Here is a 14,361-nt window from a genome sequence, read left to right on the forward strand (position 1 = left end):
CCCTTCTCCGCGCGCCCGCCGCACGCCACCCCATCGCCCGGCTGGGGCTGGCCCCCAAACGTCCCCAAATGCCAAGGCGGGGGCTGGCAGGGACCCCTGTGCCCCATGGGGCCGGGATGAGGTGGTGGCAGGGACCCCCGGGTGCCATTCAGGAGGGTGCGGGATGTCCCTGGGGACACGGCTTCCCCCGGGAACTCCCCCCTGCAGCGGCTCTTCCTCAAGGCGCCGTCCCCAGCAAAGGCCGTGTGTCACCCGGAGGTCCTCCAGGGACAGCGGGGACGGGGACAGCCCTGGGGCTGCAAACAAGGAAGGGTTTTTTCCCCTTCCCAACCCATGACCCTCCAGTTGCCCAGCTGGCACTCCGGTGTCCCTACGAGGTAGGACTGGGTTGTTTGTCCCCAAAAAATGCTCTCTGGAGGTAGCAAGCACCTCTGCCAGCTCCTCCAGGACCCTCGAGGACACATTATCTGCCCTGCGCACTTAACCAGGATTAATGCTGCTGCGTGGCTCTGTGTAATTGCCGGCGGAGTCAAAAGGAGGTTTGTAATCTCTCCGGGGATGAACAGCCCCTCACGCCCGCCTGCCTGCCTGCTGCCTCGGCACCCCTGCCCCGCTCCATCCCGTGCCCCCCAGCACCCCAATCCTGCCCCCCTGGCAGTGCCCGGCCATCCCCCCACCGTCCCTCGGGCATCCAGTGACACCCACTTCTCCGTGCGGACACGTCCACCCCGACCTCGAGCGAGCTCTTGAGATAGCGGGAGAGCCGGGGGCTGCCCCGGCCGGGGACGCTTGGCCAGGCTGGCCCCATAACGAGCTGGTGGCAGGTCCCCTGTCCCCGCGGGCCACCCGCTGCCTCCTGTCCCCTGGCACCGTGCGGGGCTCCCCCACGCTGCCCGTGGGTAAAACCCAGGCTCCCCCAGCTCGGAGACGCAGGCTCCGCACCAGCGCGGCCGGGTGCTAATTAGGCACCATTAGCATGAGCTAATTAATCTAATTCCGGTGACCCACAATTCCAGAGCGTGGGAGCTGCTCCTCGCCCTCGCCTCTGCCCACGCCAGCGGCTCCCGGCTCCTTTTCTCCCCACGGGGTTTAATCCCCCCGGCGCCCACGTGTGCCCTCCTGCTGTGGGTTTGCATGCTTCTTTTTGGGGTGGGGGGGCTTTTGTTGGCCCGGCACCCCGCACACAGCCCTGTGGGTGCCCCCAGAGCAGGAGCTCGGGTCCGGGCTTGCTCAGGGGCTGTGCGGCAGTGAAAGGGTGGCTCTTAATCCGACAGCAGCTGTGGGGCCCGGGCTTGCTTGTTCAAGGGATATGGCAGCTCGGTCAACAATCCCCCGGCCCGTTTCGGGGGGATTAGCAGCGCCCCGGGGAGGGAAGGGGCCCACGTGAAGATTTGGAGGGTGGGAACGTGGCCCCGCAGAGACAAAGCCGGGCGGGGAGGCGGCAGGGATTGGGGACCCACCGTCCCCAGGAGGTCCCCGAGGCAGCAAACGGGGTCTCAGGGAACGTCCCCGTCCCCATCCCGCTCTCACGCCCCGCCGTGCTGACAGGAGGGAGCTCTGGTTATCATCCCGCACGGCCCCGCAGCGATAACCCCGCCAGCACCGGGGCAGGAGGCAGCTCCCAGCCATCCCCGTGGCCCCACAGCGTCCCCACGGCCGGCGCCCCGAGCGGGAAGCGCCCAAAGGCCAACACCTGGGAGCTCCCAGCAAACGAGCACAAGGGTGTAATTAGGCCTCGGGGCAGCCTCCTGCTGTGGGGGGGCACCTGGGGGATATTAGGACTGCGTTAGGCTGTGTGCCGGGAGGGCATCACCCCTGTACGTGGGGTGCTCCCTGTCTGCTCCTGCGAAAGGACCCCATAAAAAAAAAACTCCCAGGCCCCATAAAACATGTGGGGCCAAACCGGGAGGCCTCGGCTTGTGTCTGAGCAGCAGGTGGGTCCTGGTGGGCTTTGCCGTGGTGGCATCAGGTCCTGCATCTCCCCAGAGCTCAGCACCCACACGTCTCCTGAAGCCGCCCCCGGTGCGTGCCGCTGCGCCCCATGTCGCTCACGGGGTATGGGGACCCTCCGGCCCTGAGGTTTGGGGTTTTCTGGTGTGCAAGGTCCCGGTGCGGCCCCAGGGCCCCCTGTGTTTGCCGAGCAGCTCACAGCCATCCCGAGGCTTTGTCTGCCCCGGGGCTTATCCGCCAGGGGAGCAGAACCCCCCCCGGGCAGCTTCCCCCGGGGGCTTGGGGTCCCCAGGGGCACGAAGGCAGCAGAGACTGCAGCACACCCGGGGGTGTCCCTGCTGCTGGCTGCCTTTGGGGGACGCACACCCACCCGGGGGGGGGGGGCACACACACGCACGCGCGTGTCGCCAGGTGCCCCCGAGGGGCCCCCGTTCCCCACGGGTGCCCGGCAGGGCCGCTTTTCTGCTCCGTTAGGCACGGCTGTGCCGGCACATAATGACATGGTAATTGCAAGCCGAGCCCGGCCACACGCACGGTGCAGCTCCCCCGCACCCAGCTTCACCGGGAACCCCCCGTGCCCACCCCGGGGCCTTATATCAGCTCTGCCCCAGCACCCAGCGGCGATGCCGGGGGCACCCTCCCCCCCCCCCGGGGAGGCTGCCGTCACCTCCTCGCCCCGCAGCTGGGAAACCCGTCCTTCCCCTTCATGTTTACACGGGTAACAGGGGTCCTCCGCCGCTGCACATCGCATTTTCTGCTTGGTCACTTCCATCTGTGTCCCCGCATAATGATTTTTTCTGCTACATTAATTTAACACACTGCGGCGGGCCGAGGCGCTGGGACCCCGGGCTTTTTAATTGTGTCCAAGGAAAGGCTCCGCGCTCGCTCTTTCATCGGCGGCCAGGGCCGCAGGGTGGGTGTCCTGCGGTGGGGGGGGGGGGGGGGGAGGTGGGAAGGGGTCTCGGGGTGGTCGTGGGGTCTGCGGGAAGGAGGCGGTGGAAGGACGGGGGTGGCGCGGGGCGGCTGCGAGCCCCCCCCGTCCTGGAATGAGGGGCTGCGCGCCTTCCCGCCGGTGGGCAGGTTTGGGGCTGTGGAGTGAAGGTGGGGGGTCCCGGGGTGCCGGCGAGCCTAAAGCCCCCCCCCCCTGAAAGGGGTCCTGGCACCGTGGGGCATCCCGTCCCGTTAACGTCCCCGTGCCCCCGTGTTGCCCAGAGGGGCCGTCGGGACCCTGAGGGTTAAGTGCTGTGTTTGTCTTGGCTGAAGGCGTCGGGAGCCTAACAAGGCACGGCGAATGGAGGTGAAGGGCTGTCCAGACGGGAAGTGACAGCCCGATTTCAGGGCTGTCAGCCCCGGCGTGGTGGGCATTGAGCGGGGAACATTCCTCCCCGCTCCCCTGGCTCCGAGGCCCTGAGCTGCCAACAAAGGCCCCGGGGCAGCCCCTGCCCACGCTGGGTGCCACGGGGGGCTCGGGGGGTGTGGGGGGGGAGCGTGGGGCGCAGCTGGACCCACCGCCGGGCTCCGGCCCCCAGCCCCAGCATCAGGGCATGTGGGAGCCCCCCTCGTCCTCTCCCCGCCGGCGGCCCCGCAATAAGTGGCCTCCGGTATTTGCAAACATTGTGGAGAGGGGCTGGGAAGGTCTCGGCCCACCCCAGCGGGTGCCTTTGTGCCGGGCGGACCCCCGGGGGCTCATTTCCATCCCGCCCGGGCGCTCGCCCCCCCCGGCTCCTTTCAGCGAGACCGCCTGGGCCTCGCTCCGCGCTGCGCTGCCGGCCCCGCCAGCAGACAAAAGCGGTGCCAGAGCCGCAGCTGTGCCCCGTCCCCGTCCCCAGCCCCGGGGCCCTGCCTGTCCCACGGGCACAGCCACACCACGGGGCGGCTGCCGGCCTGCTCCCTCCTCGTCCCTCCAAAACCCACCGCGGGTCCCCGGGGGCTGCCGTGCTCAGTGAGTGTGAGCCTTTTGCACCCGCGCCCGCACACCCACCCCTTGTTTCCCTCTCCCCTTGCGCACCCAGGCTCCAGCAGCGTGCACCCGCTCTCCCCGTGCACCCATCAGGGCTCCCCGGTGCCTCCCAGCTCCCTCCCCGTGCGCCCGCTCGTGGGGTGACCCCGTGCCCCCCAGCGCTGGCATCACTTAGGGCGAAGGCTGCTCCCCCACGCATTTCAGCAGCTCCCGCAGCCACATCCCCACCAAAAAGCAGGGCCCGGCGCGGCACAGCTGGCTCCTGGGCAGCGCCTTTCCGGTAGCGCCGGTTTTTTATTGCCCCGCTTAAAGCCTGCAGATCAATGCAAAGCCCGATTTTTATTTGCTCTCGGAGTTATAAACGTGAATTAACCCAGCTGCGCCTCGCCGCCGCTTTGTAACCGCTCTCCCTGCTGCCGGGCACGGCGCGGGGGGACAGCGGGGGGACAGCGGGGACAGGCGGGCAGCGCGGGCTCGGCTCGCCCCGTTCGCCCAGTGGCGATGCCCGTGCCTCGGCACGCACCGGAGCAGCTGGGGTTGCTCTTTTCTCGCGCTTTTTGTGGCTGGTAAAATCTCCTCGGGGGCCCCCGCCAGTGACCTCTTCCTCAGCGCGGCCGCTAAGCCCTTTGTAATGGGATTTTGTGGCAGAATCGGCAAATTAGGGGAGAAGTGAATGTGTTAAGCCGCTGGTTTCGTTCTGGGTTCCCCCTCCCCTGCCCACTGCCCGCAGCAGCCTGCACAAAGGGGACAATTTCTGCTTTTATCTCCGGCCCTCGGAAGTCGGAGCCTTACGGGGCTGGGTCCCCATCCATCCCCTGGGTCCCCTGGGTCCCCATCCCTCCCCTGGGTCCCCATCTGTCCCCTCCCAAGGGGACAGGGACAGGCAGAGCCTGGGGGCTGCAGGGAAGGATCCGGCTGCCAATAGGGGCAAATTTTGGGACACCACGGCACCCCTGGGCATCCGAGCCAGGCACTGGGAGGGCAGACACAGGCTGGGGCTGCCCATCGCGGGGAGGGTCCGAGGTGATGCTGGGGGGCGCGGGAGGAGGACCCGCCCCTGCTCCAGAGTTAATATTGTCCCAGCGCGAGGACTTCATTAACGCCAGCAAACACAAGCTGTAAACGCTCATTAATTCCCCGCTCGCTGATGGCCTTCGGAGCTAATTCTGCGCTCCCGGGACCCCCGGCCTCCTCCAGCCCCATCCCTAGGGAGGGCAGGGGGAGAGGAGGGGACAGCCCCAGCCTGGGGCACCCCCCCGGGCACGGCCACCCCCCGGGGGTCTCCACTTTGGAGCCCACCAAACCCCGTGGGTGATGCCCTTGCCCGGCCCCACAGGGAAACACCTGGGTTGGGTGGTCAGGATCCTATTTTGGCACCCCAAACCCCAAAAATGAAGGCAGGGAGGTGGCGGTGGCGGGTCCCCAGGACAGGGGGGCACTGTGCAGCCCCCCCAGGGCCCCCGTAGGGGCCTGATTTATGGCAGCCTCCGAAACGATGCCATTAAGCGAGCGGGCCAGCGCGGGGAGCGCAGCTGCTGGAGCAGATCAGCGCCTGATTAATGTTGGGCAACTTGTTATATTGTCAGATAATTATCCCCAAACTGTATGACTTTTCTGCTAAGTGGCAGCGCTTAATTACGTTTTTAATTACACCGTGATCACCGCAGCCCCTCCGAGCGGGAGGCGGGAGCTGGGGATGCCAGGAGAGGGGTAGGGGCACGGCACAACCCCCAGACCCTTTACGGGGGGCACTGGGGGGGTAACCCCACTGCAGACCCCTCCCCATACAGCAGCAGCGTGGGGCACCCGGCTGCCGTGCCCCCAGCGTGGTCGTGGTGAGGTTTTGGGGTGGCTCCTGGTGGGTGTAGGATGGGGGGGGGGAGCCGGGGTGCAGCCCCCTGGTAGGGCTTGGTGTCCCCTGTGCCCCCCCGGCCCCATCCGGCTGGGGGCAGCCCGGGGTCTCACTTCCCCTCGCAGGCAGGCCCGGGTCAGGGGTCAATGCATTTAAAATTCCTCCTCGCTCTTAAACTCCGGAGAGCGGCCGGGGAGGGGGGGCCCAGGCTGCGTGGGGAACGCCGGCCCCAGGGGCACGGGGAGCCGCACGTGTGCGGGCAGCAGCGTGCGAGTGCGCGCCTACGGGTGCGCCTGTGCAAGAGTGCGCGCACACGCGTGGGTGCTCGGCGCGTGTACGTGCACGCCGGCGGTTACGTGTGCGCACAGGGGGCTGTGAGTGTGCACACTCAGGTGCGTGCGCGCCCGTGTGTGTGTACGTGGACACGTGTCTGTGCGGGCGTGCAAATGCAGAGGTATGTGCGTGTACGCGCACGTGGAGCACGTGCAGGAGGAGTGCGTGCTCCCGGGGTGGAGGCGTGAGCCCCTGCGTGTGCAAACGTGCGTGCACATGGGTGTGAGGTGCGGGGACACCCCTGGGTGCCCCCCATCTGGCTGTGCCGGGCCTCCCAGGATCCTCACCTGGGGCCGGGGGTGTCGCAGGGACAGGATCGCAGGGAATCAGGTGCAGGGGGCACCCACGGGACCCCGGCCCTCCCGTGGGGACACCGGGAGGGGGACGGGCTCTGCTTTATCCCGGGGGCACGGGGGCTGCAGGGGGGCGGCCGCCGCCCTCCCCGCCGGACGCCGCAGCGCCGGGAGGAAACGCGGGCGTTATCGCGCCGCTGGCTGCGGCCCTGGCTCGGCCGCGGCCTCTGGCCCCAAATTTCCTGGCGTGACCATCACGGCGGTGCCGTCCTGGGCTTTGCCTTCGCCACCGAGGGGGGCCGAGCAGGCAGGAGATGCGGCTTCCTGCTGACCCACAGGGCTGGGCATGAGGGGAGGGGAGGGATCTGGCCCCAAAGTCCTCTCCCTGCCCAGTGGAGGGGAAGAAGTTTGGGGTTTTGCCCCCTTGGAGTTCAGCTCTGCCCTGCTCCTGCTTTTTTGTGTATGTGTGGGGCGAGCATCGAGGGCTTGGGGGGACAACTCCTGAAAAGCAGCCTTCCCCAAACAGCCCCTCTTAGCGCTGCCACAGCCGGATGGGGTGCCCCCCGAGAGAGGACTGCATTTCAAGGGAAAAAAATGTAAATAAAGGTCCCTGTCCCCGCTATCTCAGGAATCCAGAGCGCGCCGGCACGGCCCCGGCCCCTTGTCCCGGCCATATTTCATCCCAGACATCGCCGCTGGCCGCGGACCAGCACCGCGGTGATGGGGACGGAGGGAGGGTGATGGGGAAGGAGGGAGGCCGCAGCCGGGACGGGGCAGCCCCAGCACACGGTGCCGGGGGGCTGTATGGGGGGCTCGGTGCCCCAGCCCCGGCCACACCAGGCTGGGGGCTCTCCGGGGTCCCTGCGGGCAGCCGGTGTCCCCGAGCAGCGGGGTGCAGGCTCGGCCGCGTCCCCCCTGCTCCGAGCCCAGCCGCTAATGATGTCTCGCGACCTGCTTGCGAGGAGCGTAAATTATTCAGCTCCTCATCAGGGCAATTAAATTAACTCGGCGATGCGGGCCATGAATATTTCACGGGGCAGGGTCGGGAGCCGTGTGCCGGGCCGAGCCCCTTCCCACCGTCCCGGCGGGTGCAGCGAGACCCCATGGGGGGTGTCTGGGGGCGGGGGGCTGCCGGGGGGGCTGCTCACCATGGGTGCACCCCCTGTCTGCCCAGGTTACTTCCAGCGGCTGCTGATGGAGGCCAGGTGCTGGCAGCCCCCCCGCTTTTTGGGGGGGGGGGCACCGCCAGGGCCTGCCTCCACCGCGAGGACCCTGAGCCCCCTGCCTTCCCCGTGCTCCGGGCTGTGCCAGCCCGTAGCCACCTCCCTCCCGGGATCTCGGTCAGGATTTCTCTTTTCTTTCTTCCCCCGCTCCGAACAATTAATAATTTATCCCGTAATAAAAGAGGAAACGGTTAATGAGATGAAAACAAGCCAGAAACATCTGCTGGGGCGGCTTTCATCGCCAGCCCCGGGCCGCCTGCGCAGGAAGCGGTGGCGGGAGGGGGACGGGGGTGCCGGGGGGACACAGCAGCAGGAGGCTGTCCCCCACACCCGGCCTTCCTCGCCGTGGCCCCCTCTTCTCCTCCTCCTCCTCCTCCTCCTCCTCCTGTGCCGCTGGCTGCCCGCTGCACCGCTGAGACCCACCGGTGCTGCTGGAGCACAAAACGCGCAGCCGGGTCCCCACCTCGTACCCCGCTGGCCCCAAAAATATGCTGGAGCATGTTTTTATATATTTTTTAATTTTTATTGTTTTCATTTTTATTACTATACCCCAAGCACCGTGGCTGGGCTCGCAGCACGCCCCGTGCCACCTCTCGGCTCGGTGGCGGCCGTGGTATCACAGCCCGCATGGCACGGGAGGAGCGGGGACGTGGGGACACGAACTGGGGCACGGGCTGGGAAGGGAGGCGGCAGGGAAAGGGGGCACGGGGAACGGGAAGGGGACGGGAAGGGAAAGGGAAGGGGAAGCGCAGCTACGCCCGGAGGCTGCTGACGCTTGGCCAAAGCCCCGGCAGGAGGGGAGAGCCTGCGGGGACCGGGAGCCAGGGAGGCACCGCGGGGTCGGGGCCGGTGGGTGCTGTGGGGCCGGTGGGGAGGGATCGGGGCTGGCCGGCCGCTGCCGCCGCTTCTGCTTCCAATTTAGCTGATCCCTGCCCCGATCGCTGCGGCTCTCTAATCTGTTTGTCTTCCAAAGCCATTAAGCTAATTCGGAGCCCTCCAAAATCCCCCGGCTCTAATCCCACCCCGGCGCTCCGGCTCGGCCACTTTTGGGTCAGTGGGCCTTGGCTGGGGGGAGGTGGCAAAACTGGGGTATTTTGGGGGAAGAAGGGACCCCCCCATGGCTGTGGGTGCAGCCCCAGCACCCCCAGGCCCCCACAGTGTCCCCGTCCCTGTGCCATCAGGGCGAGGGGACACTCGCGTCCCCTTGCCACCCACAGGGGAGCGGGGGACGGGGTCCGGCAGCCGCGGGCTGGCCGCTGATAAGGGACATCGCGGGGACAGGCCGGCGCGATGACAGCTGCGGGGAGATGGCCCTGTCCCCCCGCCGGCCCAGCCGGGCACCGGCAGAGGTGTCGTGGAAAAACCGACGTCAGCAGCGGCCCCAGGAATTCGGCCGCCCCGCACGGGGACGGGGACAGGGCCCCCGGGGCCCCGCAGACGTGCGCGGGGAGCAGAGGCCTGCCAGCTCGTCACACCGGTGGCACCTCCCCATTGTGCCAGCCGGGGACAATGCTCGGGTTTAGTTCCCCAAAAGCTCTTTTTTTTTTTTTTTCTTTCCTTCCGTCGCCCATCCACGGCCTCAGCAGGGAGGGGAAGGGGCTAATCCCCACCTGGGGGGGCTAATCCTCGCCTGGGGGCCCCTCACCCCGGATTATGCGGCGCTAAGGAGGGGATGTGGGAAGGGATGGGGGGTTGGAAGGAGTGGGGGCACCCCCGGCCCCATCCGTCCCCCACCAGGGACGGACAGAGGACGGGTGGTGACGGGGGATCTGTCACGACATGGTGACCCCCCCCCCCCCAGCCTCCCTATTCTGCAGACCCTGGCATCCTGCCCCCCCTACCACCACCTCCATCATCTCCTCCTTACCTGCGTGGCTAATTGGGGGCCTGGTGACAGACAGGCTCATTAACAGCTTAATTTCGGCTCTGGCTCTTCCTGCCCAACCCCAGCCCTTGGGGGGGGGGGGGGGGGACCCTCTGTAGGGCACGGGGACAGGGACCCTAGGGACGTCACTGCCACATCCCCATGGGATCAGGCACACACACGCATGTGTGCGACACCACGGTGTTATAAATTACAGTAATTACAAAAAATATTAGTAATTTATAACAGACGGCACACGGGGGGACCCCTGCCAGCCCCGGGGACGGGGACGGGGACGGTGCCACCCCGCTCCCCATGGAGCTGACGCCCGCCAGCCGCCCTCCCGGCCTCTCCCCGCGCTTGTTTGCTCCGTAACGGCGGCGTTTCGGCTCCTTTGTGCCCGCAGATAACAGCGCCCGCCGCCGCCTCTGAAGCACCGGTGGGGAGCGGGGGCACCACCGCCACCCCACACCCCGGGGCAGGCAGGGGTTTGGGGTCTGGGCAGCAATCCGGGCCCCCTCCACCCAGCCACTTGGGACGCCGCGCTACGCTGACCCCACATCGGGGCGTCCCAGGTCCCCTCTTCATCCCCGTTTTGCCCCCATTTGGCACGCCCAGGCCCCCCTCCCCAGCACCCCCAAGCCGTGTCCCCGTCCCCAGCAGAGGTTTCCTACAAATCGGCCGTGTTCTGCCCCAAAACGCCGCCCCGCCGCACGGAGGCCTGGCCGCCCTTCAAAGGCGGCGGTGCGTGGTTTATCGGCAGATAACAGCCCAGCGGCCGGCGAGGAGGGGGCTGCACCCCCCCGGGGAGCCTGGCACCGTGGGCACCTTGGCTGCTGGGCCCCCCCCAAACCGGGGGGACATCCAGAGGGACCCCCAGCGGGCCCCACATGAGCACTGGGATGTTTTGGGGTGCCTCAAGGCGGGGGCGGAGGTGTCCCCACACACCCGGTGCGCCCGTCCCCACGTGCCGGGGGGGGGCGAGGGGCAGCCCCCCCGGGGATGGTTTGTGGGGGGGGGGTCCTCAGCACGGGGACCCCGTGGCCGGGGCGGAGGCGAGGGCTGGTCCCGTGGGGCACGGCGCCGGGTGGCGGGAGGCTTTGTTTGATCCCAGATAAGGCGGCGACGCCAAGCACCTGGCGGGCAACCGGGTGCTGCACGGGGGGGGCACCGAGGGTGCTGCCACCCCCCCCCCCCCCCCGGCGCCACGGGTGCCCAGCCTCGGCTCCTTGTCCCCGTGTCCCCACGCGTCCCTCCTCCGGCCACCCACGCTCCCTGCGGCACCCTGGGGACACTGGGGGGGTGGGGGGGTGGGAAATTTGGGGTGGGGGCTCCGTGGGGGGGGCGGGGACAGCCCCCACGCGCTGTCCCCACGCACGACCCGCGGGGGGGCAGCCAGCCGGGACCCCACACCCCTCGTGTCCCCCAGCCCCCTAGCAGCGTGCCCACGCGTGACATCGCCCCCCGTGGGGCCGGGGGAGTCCATGGGGGTCCGGGGCAGCGCTGCCCGGTGCCGTGCCCCCCCCCGCTGGGGGCCCAGCTCCCCGTGCCCGTGGGCGGCGCCGCGCCCCACGCAGCTCCGCGCGGTGCCATCCGCGGACGCGCAGCGCCCCCTGCCGGCCCCCCCCCCCCGTGCCGTGCGGCCCCCCCCCCGCCCCCCGCACCCCCCCGCAGACCCCCCCGGATCCTCACTACATCCCCCTGCAGCCCCCCCCCCCATTGCATTTTCCCCCCCAGCAGCCCCCCTCGGACCCCCCCGTGGAACTCCCCCCTCCTTCTGCAGACTCCCTGCAGACCCCCCCATTGCAGCGCCCCCCCCCATAGCCCCCCCAAGAACCCCCTCAGAGCCCCCCTGGAGCCCCCATTGCAGCCCCCCCTGCACCCCCCTTCTCTCTGCCCCCCTGGTCGCCCCCGCAGCCCCCCAGCAGCCTCCCTGCAGCCACCCCCCTCCTGTAGCCCCTCTGCATCACCCCCCCATTGGAGCCCCCCCCCTTGCAGCCCCCCCATTGGAGCCCCCCCATTACAGCCCCCCTATTACAGCCCCCCCTTCAACCTCCCCCATTGCAGCCCCCCCATTGTAGCCCCCTGGAGCCCTCCCCCCCCAGTTTCAGCCCCCTCCTTTGCAACCCCCCCCCCATTGCAGCTCCCTCATTACAGTCCCCCCTTGCACCTCCCCCTTGCACCCCCCCCTTGCACCCCTCCAAATTCAGCCCCCCTTTCAACCTCCCCCATTGTAACCCCCCCACTGCAGCCTCCCCACTGCAGCCCCCCCATTGCAGCCCCCCCTATTACAGCCCCCCCCTTCAACCTCCCCCCATTGCAGCCCCCCTTGCAGCCCCCCCATTGTAGCCCCCCGGGTCCCCCCCCCCATTTCAGCCCCCCCTTGCACCCTCCCCCATTGCACCCTCCCCATTACAGCCCCCCTATTACAGCCCCCCTACAACCCCCCCATTGCAGCCCCCCCCATTGAAGCTCCCCCCCTTGCAGCCCCCTCACTGTAGCCCCCTGAAGCCCCCCCCAATTCCAGCCCCCCCCTTACACCCCCCCATTGCACCCTCCCCATTACAGCCCCCCCTACAACCCCCCCATTGCAGCCCCCCCCATTTCAACCACCCCCTTGCACCACCACCTTGCACCCCCCCAAATTCACCCCCCTCCCTTCAACCTCCCCCATCTCACCCCCCCCCCCATTGCGGCCCCCTTCCCCTTGCCCCCCCCTTCCCCCCTTCCCATGCCCCCCCCCCGCCCCCCTCAGGACCCCCCGCGGAACGGGCGGGCACTAGGACCGCGCACCCACCCCTCCTCCCCTCCCCGGTCCCGCAACGCGCAGGCGCAGTGCTCACCCCGCCCACCCTGAAGCTACTTCCGCCCGGCTGTGGGCGGAAGCGGGGCGTGCGCCATCACCGCGCGCCGCGCCGGGACCGGGACCGGGACGGGACCGAGAGCGGGGAGCGCGGCGCCATGGCCGGGATCCTGTTCGAGGACATCTTCGACGTGAAGGACATCGACCCCGAGGGCAAGAAGTTCGACCGCGGTGAGCCGCGCCCCGCCCCGGGACGGGGAACCCCAACCCCCCGGGGGCGGCTCCGGTGCCGGTACCGGGAGGGAGGGAGGGAGGGGGACCGGGGGGGGCAGGGCTGACGGCGCCGTGCCCGCAGTGTCCCGGCTGCACTGCGAGAGCGAGTCCTTCAAGATGGACCTCATCCTGGACGTCAACATCCAGATCTACCCCGTGGACCTCGGTACGTGCGGGGGGCACCGGGGGGGGGGGGGGGTATGGGGGGGGTATGGGGGGGGGGTATGGGGGGGGAAATGGGGGGGGGGGGGGCGGCCCCGGGGTGTGCCGGGGGGGTGGTGTTGGGGGGGGGGGGGGGTTGGCTGCTGGGTGTCGTGTGGGGGCTGGGGGGGGCAACACTAAGTGGGGGCGGGGGGGACAGTAAATGGGGAAGGGGAGAGCACTATATGGGGGGGAGGGACACTATATGTCGGGACCCTATATGGCAAGGGGGGGTCACTAAACGGGGGGGGGAAGACCCTACAAGGGGGGGGAGCACTATGTTGGGGAGGGGGGGACACTATGGGGGGGAATTACACTAAATGGGGTGAAGGCAGCCCCACCACGAACACCACACCAAAAAACCTGGGCGCTGCAGGGCCTCCCGCCCCTGCCTAGAGCCCAGCCAACCCCCCCCGACTCCCCCCGCAGCCCCCTCGCTGCATTCCCTGGAACCAGATTCCCACCAGCAGCGGTGCCCCCGTCCCTTCCCCAGCCGTGCTGGGCATCCCCGGGGAGCAGGGAGAGGCGGGGGGATGCGGGCTGTGCCCCCCCATTTCCCCCTGCCCTTTGGATCACTGAGCGCAGGGCACTCGCCGCTGTCCCGGCCCTGCCCGCCCACCGCCTCTGCCTGCAGGTGACAAGTTCCGCCTGGTGATCGCCAGCACCCTGTACGAGGACGGCACGCTGGACGACGGCGAGTACAACCCCACGGACGACAGGCCTTCCAGGTACCGCGGGGGGGTTGTGCTGGCTGGGGTCCCTGCGGGGGACGAGGGAGGAGAGGGAGCTGCCTGCTCCCAGGGGTGTCCCCCTGGGGGATACGGGGAGGAGGGTGGCACCTGGTTTGGGGTTCGGGCGCTGCTCTGACCTCCCCCCGTCCCGTTGCAGGGCGGACCAGTTTGAGTACGTGATGTACGGCAAGGTGTACCGGATCGAAGGGGACGAGACGTCCACAGAGGCGGCAACGCGCCTGTGAGTGCCCGGCGCCGCGGGGGGAGGCGGCGGGGCGTTGGGCTGCGGCTCCTCCGGGTTCCCTTCCCCGCTCTCACCTCTCCTCTCCTCCTGCCCCAGCTCCGCTTACGTGTCCTACGGGGGGCTGCTCATGCGGCTGCAGGGAGACGCGAATAACCTGCACGGCTTCGAGGTGGACTCGCGGGTTTACCTGCTGATGAAGAAGCTGGCCTTCTAGCAGAGGATGCGCCTCCGGCCATTTCCCCAAGGACATTCTGCCAGCGAGAAGATGGGAACCCCAGCGCCCCAAATCCTGCCCCGGTATCCGCGCTTCCCGTGTGGGTGCAGGAGGGGGCATTCCCCATCCTCACCTTGTTTTTTTTTTTTTTTATGCCTCCTGGGGGTCCCCTCCTGCGCAGGGAGAGGTGCCTGATGCCGAGCAGAGGCCGTGCCGGGCGTGCTGCAGCCCTGCCTGCTGTCGGTCTCCTCTTACCTCCGTCTTCCTGCGCATCCGAGGCGGGCTCAGCCCCGGCCGTGCTCAGGGACCTCAGCCACCTGGCTGCGTCGGGGCTGGCCTTCATTTTTTAAGGAGCCGTCCTGAGATGGGCCTGGCTTGTTCTCGATTAAACCAGCGCGTGTTTTCTAGGTCTGGCTGAGT

The 14,361-nt window shown here is 68.6% G+C and overlaps 1 protein-coding gene across 1 annotated transcript; it reads left to right on the top strand.

Moving 5' to 3' along the window:
- The first annotated feature begins 12,335 nt into the window (after positions 1 to 12,335).
- POLR2H (RNA polymerase II, I and III subunit H) lies at positions 12,336 to 14,348 on the top strand. The gene is made up of 5 exons (XM_080603705.1): positions 12,336 to 12,509; positions 12,634 to 12,717; positions 13,387 to 13,480; positions 13,641 to 13,724; positions 13,824 to 14,348. Exons 1-5 carry the CDS (start codon positions 12,437 to 12,439, stop codon positions 13,939 to 13,941), a joined length of 453 nt encoding a protein of 150 aa, XP_080459831.1. The 5' UTR covers positions 12,336 to 12,436; the 3' UTR covers positions 13,942 to 14,348.
- The last annotated feature ends 13 nt before the right edge of the window (positions 14,349 to 14,361 follow it).

The sequence above is a fragment of the Anser brachyrhynchus genome, assembly GCF_964034855.1.
Source record: "Anser brachyrhynchus genome assembly, chromosome: 9".
Taxonomy (NCBI): Eukaryota; Metazoa; Chordata; class Aves; order Anseriformes; family Anatidae; genus Anser; species Anser brachyrhynchus.

Coding starts and splice junctions, on each gene's coding strand:
- POLR2H (XM_080603705.1), top strand. CDS start 12,437: ATGGCCGGGATCCTGTTCGAGGACATCTTCGACGTGAAGGACATCGAC. Junction 12,510..12,633: donor GGGCAAGAAGTTCGACCGCG/GTGAGCCGCGCC, acceptor CCGTGCCCGCAG/TGTCCCGGCTGCACTGCGAG. Junction 13,481..13,640: donor ACGGACGACAGGCCTTCCAG/GTACCGCGGGGG, acceptor GTCCCGTTGCAG/GGCGGACCAGTTTGAGTACG.